The 11,834-nt window shown below is 43.6% G+C and overlaps 1 protein-coding gene across 3 annotated transcripts in view; it reads left to right on the top strand.

Moving 5' to 3' along the window:
- Positions 1 to 9,257, top strand: part of ZFP62 (ZFP62 zinc finger protein) — a 13,644-nt gene extending 4,387 nt beyond the window's left edge. For 2 of the 3 annotated variants that reach the window (XM_011951715.1, XM_011951716.1), the window contains exons 2-3: positions 4,801 to 4,873; positions 5,374 to 9,257. In XM_011951715.1, coding sequence (XP_011807105.1) covers positions 5,484 to 8,087 — 2,604 coding nt within the window. In that variant the 5' untranslated portion in view covers positions 4,801 to 4,873; positions 5,374 to 5,483 and the 3' untranslated portion in view covers positions 8,088 to 9,257. The remainder of the gene's footprint in view (positions 1 to 4,800; positions 4,874 to 5,373) is intronic. The other variant, XM_011951714.1, reaches the window with a different exon arrangement.
- Positions 9,258 to 11,834: the final 2,577 nt, after the last annotated feature.

The raw sequence follows: 11,834 nt of genomic DNA, 5'->3' as shown, positions 1-11,834 counted from the left end.
GGGAGGCTGAGGCAGGAGAATGGCGTGAACCTGGGAGGCGGAGCTTGCAGTGAGCATAGATCATGCCACTGCACTCCAGCCTGGGTGACAGAGCGAGACTCTGTCATTTTTATCACATGGTTGTTTTCCTACCAGACTCTCTTAGGAGTCTGCAGGCACCTTGATGGCAGGGCCTTGTCATATCCATCTCTTTGGATAGGAATAGCCCAGGGCCTGGAAAACAAACAGGATACAGATAATAGTCTAAGTTCCTTGCACAACAATTAGCCTCAGAAAGAACTGATACACTAGAATGCATCTTCAGTATTGTTTATAAGGATAGCTTCATTATCCTTATATGTTACATTATTTGTGTTGTCTTTGTGTTTTAGCAGCGTGTGCTCTAGTGCTGTCTGGTTGCTTTTCTGCCTGTTTCTGATGGATCTTAGTATTGATTAATATAGATTTCATTTCAAGCCATGTATTTTCAGTGAAGATTCATGTTTATATTAATCCATCTTGATTTCACGCAAGAAGAGAATTGGATGAACTACATCAGATGATGGGACATTGTGCCTCCAACCCAAACAGAGCCAGAACAGAGAGGCCCCTGGCCTGCACCTAGGTTAGAGAATAAGTGGCAATGTGTCTGTGATTTTAGGCAGACCAGGCCAGTCAGCAGCCAGTCTAACATGGACTCCCAGAGGACAGGAAGAAAACTTATAATCCACTTGTCGAAGAAACAAAGGAGGAAAGATCAGACTGAGAATCAGTGAGTGGAGTGGCAGTGAGGGGTGACAGTTGCACAGGCGACTGGTGCAGAAGGCTTTAGGTGCCACAGTAAGTAGCCAGGGAGAACTTGGCACTGCCCGGTGACTAGGTGTGCGTTTTACAAAAACTTGACAGTGGTTGGAGAAAGAATTGGGCAGGGATAAGAGTGAAGGTCGAGAAACGATGGCAGTAGTCCAGAAGAGAATTTAGAAGGCTTAAACTAAGACCTTAGCAGTAAGAAGCAGGTGGGGGATAGGGGTGGGAGCTTCAGAACTACTCAGGCAATAGAATCAGCGGTCCTCGGGGCTGTTTTGGATGTGGCCAAGGGAAATAGCCCACTTCTGATTTAGGCAAAGGGTGGGGGGCGCGGTGGATATGAGGGTCTGTAATTGAGAGGGATCTTGGGCAGAGATGAGGACCTGAGACGGTGTGTGGGAGTGTTGGGAGCAATGAGGGCTCCCAGGGGAGTATGGGGAGCCAGAAGAGGAAAGGCTCATGGTGGAAGGAGGGGCCGGAAACATCCAGGGGGCAGCAGCCCGGAGGGCAAGCACCACCCTGAAGAAGCTAATGCAGTGGGGTCTGAGTGGAAGAAATGAGGCATGAGGGAAGTGGGAGTGGGATGTGAAGACCACTTTTCCAGATGCAACAGGCAGTAGGATGGGGAAGCAGTACCTGGAGGGGAAGGTGTAGAAGAGGAAACAAATTTGCTTTCTGACATTTTGAAAACTTTTTGTTTGGTAATAATTTTAAATGCACAGAAAAATTCAAGAATACGAACAGTAGAAAGATACCCATTACTCAGATTTACCTGCAGTTAACATTTGACTTCATTTTGTCCTCTTGCTCTCTCTTTCATACATGCAAGTATTTTTCTAAACCTTTTGTAGGTAAGTTATGTGCATCATGGCCCTTTATCCCTAAATACTTCAGTGTATTTCCCAAGGATTGGGATAGTCTCCTAGATAACTACAGTACAGTTTTCAAATTGAGTCAGTTTGAAGTTGATACTGCTTTTACCTAGTCTACCATCCATATTCCACCTTTGTCAGCGATGTAATTGTTTCTATCACAGTTTTCCCTCCACTGCAGATCCAGTCAAGGTCAGGAATTTAATCTAGTGGTCAGATCTCTTTAGCCTTCTTTAATCTGGAACATTTCTACAGCTCTTCGTCTTTTATGAAAATGATGTATTTGAAAAGTATAGTCCCCCCTCTTCTCTCCACCCTCCATTTTAGTAGAAAACTGTTTTCATTTTGGGTTTACCTGCTGATTCAGTTCAGGTAATGCTTTCTCACAGGTGATGTGTCCTTCTGCCTACTAAAAGCATATTATGTCCGTCTGCCCCACTGGAGGTGTTAAATTAGAACACCTGGCCAAGGCATTGTCTCTTGCATTTTTCCCCCTTGTAAATAACTTAAGCATTATAAATGTTTAAGACCATGCAGATATCCTGCTCCTTGTCAGAATTTCCTCTTAGACGTAGAATTCATTGATGATTCTCTCCTGATCCAGTCTTTACTCTGATAGTTGCAGAATGCTGATTTTTCCAATTCTGGTATTCCTTCTACGTTTATCAACCAGCACTCACATTCTGCTGTAAGCAGGAGGCCTCCCTTTCTATCCTGTTTGTACCTGTGTAGACTCATGAAAGCCTACCTTCAGTGGTTTATCATGTATCACTATACTTAGTTATTATGGTGCCTAAAGTTATTATGGTGCTTGAACACTGGATGTGCAAGCTGGGTCTTGCAGCATGTCCCTACCCTGTTTTTGAGCCTCTCTTTACTTGCTGGTGTAACATAATGCTCTTCTTGTATGTTTCCTGCTCTCAGCCTGAAATCAGCCATTTCTTTGAGAAGCTGTGGTTCCTGTCAGTAAGAATGGTAATAGAGACCCAGAATGAGGGTACTGGATGTGCTCATTACTACCGGAGTGTTTTTGTGTTTTGGGCTTTCAGCAAACAGAACTAGGAAGTATATGCAGATATATGCATACAGCTATATGGACTTGAATATACATGCGTGCACATATATGTGATTTAGAAATCGTAAGTTCACACCAGTACTTTGAATTCATCCCAAGATTCATTTTTGCCTTCCTCTATTCCTTATTTTTATATCCCTTTCTTTAGGAAAGCCCTGAGCCCAACAAAATCAACACATTTACTCAAGTTCTTAATACATTTAAAGTTGTTTCAGAATTGCTGTTCATACCTCTGCAGAAAAGCTGCTAACAGTTGAATTGCTTGTACCTCTTCCCACTGCCACTGCCAGTGCCCCTGCCCCGCCTCCAGCTTTCCCCAGACTGAATGTACTTAGGTAGTCAAATATGTTTCTAAGTTGCCTGGATTAGTTCTATGTTTCCTTTTTGTTTGTTCTCTTCCTGCGATTGTGGTATTCATGTGAAATGCAAGTAAGTTGATTTGTTTTCTGTTTTAGCAGTTTTTCCCCTTTCCTATCCTCTTGATGTTTAATTGTATTCTTTGAATATGTAGAATATTATCATGTATTTTGTATAGTAAAAACTATTAAAAAGGCTGTATACTCAGTCTCTCTCTTTCCCTCATCCTTCTGCTCCATTCTCCACACTCCTCCCGTGTAGGCAATGAACCTCACTGTTTTCTGGTTTATCATTGCTATAAAGAGAAACACACACGTGCTTGTTTTCCTGTTTTCTTTCCTACACGAAACATAGCATGTATATTGCTCTTTTTCACTTTGACCTTTTGACTTTAGGATATACAAATTGCTCCATATCAGTTCAGAAATGCTCCTCATCCTTTTTTAGAACTCCATCGTGCATATGTGCCAGTTTATTTAACCAGTCTTCTGTGCGTGGAGATTTACGTAGGTTTCCAGAGTTTGCAGTTACGAATAATGCTATAATGAATCATCACTCTGTGCACGTATGTTTTTTATATTTTTTGGAGGGGTATCCTCCTTATAAATTCATAAAGTAGGATTTCTGGGTAAATGCATATATGGTTTTGTTAGATATTGGCAAATTCCCCTTAAAAGGGGCTGTGCCAGTTTGCATTCCCAGCAGTGTATGAGAGTGCCTGTTTCCTCCACAGCCTTGTCAACAGTGTATTGTCAAGCTCTGAACATTTGCTAATGTGACAGGTGAGAAGTGGTGTTTTAACTTGCCTTTCTCTTATTATGAATCAAGTTGAATGTTTAAGGACCATTTAAAAGAATTGTCTGTTTATCTTTTTGCCTGTTTACCTGCATGATTTTTAGTTTATTTTTCTTCAGTTTTTGAAAACATATCAGTCTTTTGTTGCATATGAGTCATTGTTAGAAAACTTTCTCTATACTCAAGTCATGGAGGCATTTACCCATGTTTTCTAGCATTTGTACAGCTTTTTTATATTTAGAGCTCTGTTCCATATGGAGTTTATTTGTGTGTGTGTGGTGTGAAGAATGGGATCTAATTATATCTTTTTTTTTTTTTTTTTTTTTTTGAGATGGAGTCTCCCTCTGTCTCCAGGCTGGAGTGCAGTAGAACAATCTTGGCTCACTGCAACCTCTGCTTCCCGGGTTCAAGTGATTCTCATGCCTCAGCCTCCCGTGTAGCTGGGATTACAGGTGCACGCCACCACGCCCGGCTAATTTTTGTATTTTTACTAGAGACGAGGCTTCACCATGTTGGCCAGGGTGGTCTCAATCTCTTCACCTCGTGACCCGCCCGCCTCAGCTTCCCAGAGTGGTGGGATTACAGGTGTGAGCCACTGCACCCGGCCCTGATTTTGGTGGGATTACAGGTGTGAGCCACCGCACCCGGCCATGATTTTGGTGAGATCACAGGTGTGAACCACCGTACCCGGCCCTGATTTTATCTTTTTCCATATGGCTTCATAGTTGTTACAACACTATTAAAAGGACCATCTTTTCTCCAGTGATTGCAGATATCATCTTTATCATTAATTTCTGTGTCTGCCTGGGACAATGTCTGGACTTCCTGTTCTATTCCCTCTGCCTGTCTATGTACCAGGACCACACTATTTTAATTATAGAGGTTTAATAGTATATTTTAATATGTAATATGCAGGTTGCCTTCTTTCTCATCTCTGCAGTAACTGTCTTCATGGTTTCATAGCCTTCTCCCTGATATCCCTCCCCAGGTACTGATTTTTTCTCGTTAGTGTTGTCTGTCCTCTGCTGATTTTGTCTAACTTTTCACAATAAAAAAAAAGTTTCGCCTAACTCTTGTCCTACTTAGGAATTTTTCTGCTTCTGTTCCTCAGATTTCTTCTGCCCTCTTGTTTGTTTTTCCATGACTGGATGACATTGTTTAAAAACTGACTGGTGTTGCCCATGGTTCTGTGAATCATTTCACCTTGCCCAACGCTAAGCTGTTACGCAAGAATAGAAAAGCTCATTGTTCCATTGAAAACCCAGGGCTCTAGCATTTTAACATTAGTTCCACAGGGGCAGAAATTTTGTCATATTCATTGTTGTATCCCTAGTACTTAAAAAACAGTACATGGTACTTATCACACAGTGTGTTGTCAGTAAGTGTTTGTCAGTTGAGTGAGCAAACTTTGTTGTTTGTTGTTATTCCAGTTTGTTTGTTTGTTTTTAAAGAGAGTGAACAGGTGTCCTTTTCATTTTCTTGGTTTAGTGTCACATTTGAAGACGAGCACTCAGGATGAGGAACCAACTGAAGAATATGCAAATGCTGGAAATACAGAATCTAAGTGGCCGAAAGTGGAAGGTCTTCACAGGGATCCTATGCCTGAGTCTAAAGTTGGTGACACATGTGTTTGGGATAGCAAGGTAGAGAGTCAGCAGGAAAAGCCTGTGGAAAACAGGATGAAGGAAGACAAAAGCAGCATCAGGGAAGCAATCAGCACAGTCAAGAGTGCAGCAAATGTAAAGACAGAACAGGAAGGTGAGGCATCTGAGAAGAGCTTGCATCTGAGCCCACAACATATCACACACCAGACTATGCCTGTAGGACAAAGAGGCAGTGAGCAAGGCAAATGTATGGAGAACATTAATGGAACCTCCCACCCTAGTCTACAGCAGAAAACCAGTGCTATTAAGAAATTACATAAATGTGATGAATGTGGGAAATCCTTCAAATATAACTCCCGCCTCGTTCAACATAAAATTATGCACACTGGGGAGAAGCGCTATGAATGTGATGACTGTGGAGGGACTTTCCGAAGCAGCTCCAGCCTTCGGGTCCACAAACGGATCCACACTGGGGAGAAGCCGTACACGTGTGAGGAATGTGGGAAAGCCTACATGTCCTACTCCAGCCTCATAAACCACAAAAGCACCCATTCTGGGGAGAAGAACTGCAAATGCGATGAATGTGGAAAATCCTTCAATTATAGCTCTGTTCTGGACCAGCATAAAAGGATCCACACTGGGGAGAAGCCCTATGAATGCGGTGAGTGTGGGAAGGCCTTCAGGAACAGCTCTGGGCTCAGAGTCCACAAAAGGATCCACACGGGGGAGAAGCCCTATGAGTGCGACATCTGTGGGAAAACCTTCAGTAACAGCTCTGGCCTCAGGGTCCACAAAAGGATCCACACGGGCGAGAAACCTTACGAATGTGATGAGTGTGGGAAGGCCTTCATTACTTGTAGAACACTCCTCAACCATAAAAGCATCCACTTTGGAGATAAACCCTATAAATGTGATGAGTGTGAGAAATCTTTTAATTATAGCTCTCTTCTCATTCAGCATAAAGTCATCCACACTGGAGAGAAACCTTATGAATGTGATGAATGTGGGAAGGCTTTCAGGAACAGCTCAGGCCTCATAGTGCATAAAAGGATCCACACGGGAGAGAAACCTTACAAGTGTGATGTCTGTGGCAAAGCATTCAGCTATAGCTCAGGCCTCGCAGTCCATAAAAGCATTCACCCTGGGAAGAAAGCCCATGAATGTAAGGAGTGTGGGAAATCCTTTAGTTATAACTCACTTCTTCTTCAACATAGAACTATTCATACTGGAGAGAGACCTTATGTATGTGATGTGTGTGGGAAAACATTCAGAAACAATGCAGGCCTCAAAGTCCACAGGAGGCTGCATACTGGGGAAAAACCCTATAAGTGTGATGTGTGTGGGAAAGCCTATATCTCACGCTCTAGCCTTAAAAATCACAAAGGAATCCACCTTGGGGAGAAGCCCTATAAATGTAGCTATTGTGAGAAATCCTTCAACTACAGCTCTGCCCTTGAGCAGCATAAAAGGATTCATACCAGGGAAAAACCCTTTGGGTGTGATGAGTGTGGAAAAGCTTTCAGAAATAATTCCGGCCTTAAAGTACATAAACGAATCCACACTGGGGAACGACCTTACAAATGTGAAGAATGCGGGAAAGCGTACATCTCCCTCTCGAGCCTTATAAATCATAAAAGCGTCCACCCTGGGGAGAAGCCCTTTAAGTGTGATGAGTGTGAGAAGGCCTTCATCACATACCGAACCCTTATAAACCACAAAAAAGTTCATCTTGGGGAGAAGCCCTACAAATGTGATGTGTGTGAGAAATCTTTTAATTATACATCACTCCTTTCTCAGCACAAAAGGGTCCACACTAGAGAGAAACCCTATGAATGTGACAGGTGTGAGAAGGTCTTCAGAAACAACTCAAGCCTTAAAGTTCATAAAAGAATCCATACTGGGGAGAAGCCCTATGAATGTGACGTGTGTGGAAAAGCCTACATCTCACACTCAAGCCTTATTAACCATAAAAGTACCCACCCTGGCAAGACACCCCATCCATGCGATGAATGTGGAAAAGCTTTTTTCTCAAGCAGAACTCTTATAAGCCATAAAAGAGTCCATCTTGGAGAGAAACCCTTCAAGTGTGTCGAGTGTGGGAAATCTTTCAGTTACAGCTCTCTTCTTTCTCAGCACAAGAGGGTCCACACAGGGGAGAAACCCTATGTGTGTGATAGGTGTGGGAAGGCCTTCAGGAACAGCTCAGGCCTCACAGTGCATAAAAGGATCCACACAGGTGAGAAACCCTATGAATGTGATGAGTGTGGGAAGGCATACATCTCACACTCAAGTCTTATCAACCATAAAAGTGTCCACCAGGGGAAGCAGCCCTATAATTGTGAGTGTGGGAAATCCTTCAATTATAGATCAGTCCTTGACCAGCACAAAAGGATCCACACTGGAAAGAAGCCATACCGATGTAATGAGTGTGGTAAGGCTTTCAATATCCGATCAAATCTCACCAAGCATAAAAGAACCCATACTGGAGAGGAGTCTTTAAATGTGATATATGTGGGAAGTTATAGTGGCACATCCCAGAAGAGAACCTATGAGGGAGGGAATGCCCTGGATGGGAGCAGGATGAGGATGTCTCTGTAGCAGGCAGAGCTTACCAAGTCTCTGAACTCAAATGGAAGAAATACCTTATGAATGTAAGAATGTATGGGGTCATGGCTTGTAATTTACACAGTGTAAATGAAACCATCCTAGAGGATTGGGAGGAATCCTTTCTATGTGATTTTCGATCATAGCGAGCAAGAAAGGCTCCAGTATCAAAGTAGTTCAGCTCTTACGGGATATAAAATAGTCCATACTTGAGATAAAAACCTACGCAAGTGATGGAATGTGAAGCAATGTCTTCAAAATTAGTAGACATTTCTGGACATAAAACAGATGAGGAAAGGACTTCAGTTAGAAGTTACATAATCACCATCAGAAAGTTCATGTTTGGTAAATTCTGTTACTAGAAATGTAGGAAATTCAGGTATAACTTTGATCCCAGTTACACATTGGTCAGTGGGAAAACTGAGAAAGGCCTCCAACAGGCAAATTCAGGGAGAGGTAGGTTTCAGGGAATATAGATTTACTTAATATTAGTGGTCTTTAAGTATAAACTTGATGTAATTGGTTTGGGAGGGGGCAGTGATGATGACTTCTGAAACAAAATTTGGATTTCCTTTTAGGAAAAGTAGAAAGCATAGACTTACAAGTCTAACAGGAGATAGGAGAGAGTCACTCATAAAAAATGCAAATTGATGAACATACTATTGTGATACATTAGTTGAATGGATGAAACTTTTTTAAAGTTTCAGATGAACTCCCATAATAATGAATTTGTGATGAGGGATAACCTGGAAGTGGTATTCAAACATTATGCTACAGTAAAAGGTTCTACCGTGGAGAGGATTTTGACACATTCAGTAACTAATGGAACACACCGTCAACATGAATTTGCACCTTACATGACAGAATTGATTCAGGGATTCCTATGAATAGAAATGCTGAGAAGGAACGCATCTTAGTGCAGAAGCTAAAAAGCTAAGTACCAGTCATCTAGAGAGAAGGAAATTAATGTTTCTTAATCCTGTTAAATGTTTGATTGTTTGGAATATGTTATTGTAAAGATGTCATGCAGTATATGTGTATATTGTCTGTTGTAAAATGTTAACGAATAACTTTGTTCAGGGCTCACTTTCTCTTTGTCATGAAAGCCAGCTCCTTGTGGCGAGGTAAAGTGGAATTCCAATAAAGAAATTCCTTAAATCAAAACGGGCTGTGAGTTTAGATGCAGGATACCCAAGAGCCGTTTGTGTGTCAGATCTTTGTGGGGTAAGTTATATACCAGATCCAAACCAGAGAGGTCAGTGGACTCATCCCACAGGGCTAGCAGCTCGGCTGGTTTCACCAGAAGTTAGAAGGTGCCTCCCTAAGAGGAGCACAGGATAGATTTTGAGGGGACCACAGTGGAGCCATGTGATCCTCATACTGGGCTAGATCCTAACTCATGGGAGCAGGTAGGTTGTGTGAGTGGTCAGTCATCACACACAGCTCTGACAGGACCGTGTAGAATTGAACATAAAATACTGCTGTGTAGGAAGCTGTTAACTAGGTAACTCAAAGGGTAAAAATAGACTTCTGAGAATTGAGTAACCTGTCTGAGAATACTGTGAGTGGGCCAATTAGTAAAGGCTGAATTCTAAGTCTGGTCTCTGGTTTCAAAACCCACTGTCTTGACAAGAGAACAATCTCAGCCATGTAGTTTCCCATCTCCCTCTAGGACTCTAGCCAGATAATTTCCATGCTCTTTTCTAGAAGTATAATTCTTTCACTTTGTATCCAAACCTCTACCATTAAGTTTTGATGGCTGCAATGGGAAAGGGTGGAGTTGAGGGAGGAAAGGGAGATGGAGCATTTCTGCCATTGCTCCACTTTGGACTGTTCTGGTCATACTTGCTCTCTATCCTCCTTTGCACATGACACTGGGAAGCCTGACCCTACACACAGACTTGGACTGGTTTATTCAGCAAATCCTTGAGGATTTACTAGGCATCGTCTCTGTCCCACGTACTGGGTGGGAGAGGATGGCAGCAGGAGTAGATGCTGGCAGATAAGGATGAATAAAAGGAGAAAGGCTGTGAGCAGAACCACCCTAATGGATGTCTGAATTAAGACTGCACGTGATTAGAGGACAGTGACTAGGACCAACCAAAAGGGAGGAAGTGGTGACATCTAGGCAGGATGTTGAATTGGGTTTTCTGAGCGAGGAGTAGGAATTAGGATGACCTGAGTAGAGGCAGCTATGGAAGTGCCCAGGCATCCTCCCGCAAGGCTGGTCTCCGGCAAGGCTGGTGTCTGGGAGGAAGGAGGGTGCCGTGGAGGACTGGTTCCCAGTAGTCGTGGGGACATGGATTGGGCTTCCTTTTGCTGAAGATGAGACCAGCTCTGGCTGTTTTTAACCTGAGGTTTCCATGTGCTCCTCACACAGGAGAGCTCCCGTACTTGAGCTCCAGCTGAACCTAATGCACTGTCTACTTTTGGGGAAGATAAAGGCTAAATAACAAAGGAGAGGATGGCCACAGCTCAGGTGGGGATGCTGAGTGCCTCAGCCCCCCAAGCACCAGACAAGCTTCTACTGCGGCCCCCATCTGCTCACATGCTCCAGAAATGGGCCCAGGTCCTCAAGTGGACCTACAGCCAGATACAAGCCATGCAGGCTGCTCCCAGACATGGAGGGGTCTCCGTTGTAGCACAGACCTAATAAACTGGTGCAGCTGTGCCTGCTCAGACCAGGGATGGAACCTGGTTTAGGGACCACCCCCAATTCCTTCCAGAGAATGATATGCAAGTGGGAAAAATAAAGGGGGAGAGAAAAGTGGGGAGGAGAAAGAAAAGAAAAGCCTGAAAAAAAACAATGAGTATGGAATAGCCTTCCATAGGAGTGCACATCTTTCTTAGCAAATTTGTCTGAAGGTGAAAGCCTGGAAAATAATTTCATGTTTCATGTATGGAGACACTGGGTGTGAAACGGTACTGAACACCAATCCTGCAATGCAGGGGAATTTTCCTTCATGGGATTCAAAAACGAGAGGATCACCACTAGGACAACACCTGAAGATGTGTTAGCTGAAGACAGACACTGGGGACCTGAAGTCTGTCTGCATCAAGACCTTGAGGAATTGGCCACAGCTGTACCCAGGGAGTCCCTGGGCTGGGAAGACCCTTCATTCCTCTTCTCCAGCTTCAGCTAAGGGCCTTGACCTAGAGACATGGAGAAGGAAGCAGAATATAGTACTTCAGTTTTCTTCCTACTGAGGAGCCGTTCTCATTTAGACCTGGCAGTTTTTCTGAGGCTATGGGTAGTGTCATTGTGCTAAGGAAACTGCAGGAAACTTGTGTAGAGGCAGTGAAGTATAGTGGCCGAGGACATGGTCTCTCCACCAGTAAACCTGAGTTCAAATAAGGACTCTCACTTTTTTCCAGATGACTTTAGGCAAGAAACTAAACTAGAATGTCCCCACCTGTCTTTTTTTTTGAAAGACGCTCTTGCTGTGCTGTGTCGCCCAGGCTGGAGTGCAGCGGCATGATCGCAGTTCACTGCAACCTCCACCTCCTGAGCTCAAGCAATTCTCATGCCTCAGCCTCCAGAGTAGCTGGGATTATAGGCATGCACCACCGTGCCAGGCTAACTTTGGTACTTTTGGTAGAGACAGGGTTTCATCATTGTTGGCTGGGCTGGTCTCGAACTCCTGCCCTCAAGTAATCTGTCCAGCCTCAGACTCCCAAGGTGCTGAGATTACAGGCCTGAGCCGCCACAGGCTACCACGCCAGGCCCTCTACCTGTCTTTT

This window comes from Colobus angolensis, unplaced genomic scaffold (genome assembly GCF_000951035.1).
Source record: "Colobus angolensis palliatus isolate OR3802 unplaced genomic scaffold, Cang.pa_1.0 Scaffold325, whole genome shotgun sequence".
Lineage (NCBI taxonomy): Eukaryota > Metazoa > Chordata > Mammalia > Primates > Cercopithecidae > Colobus > Colobus angolensis.
Note: the sequence above shows the minus strand (reverse complement) of the source record. Positions and strands in the feature narration are given on the sequence as shown.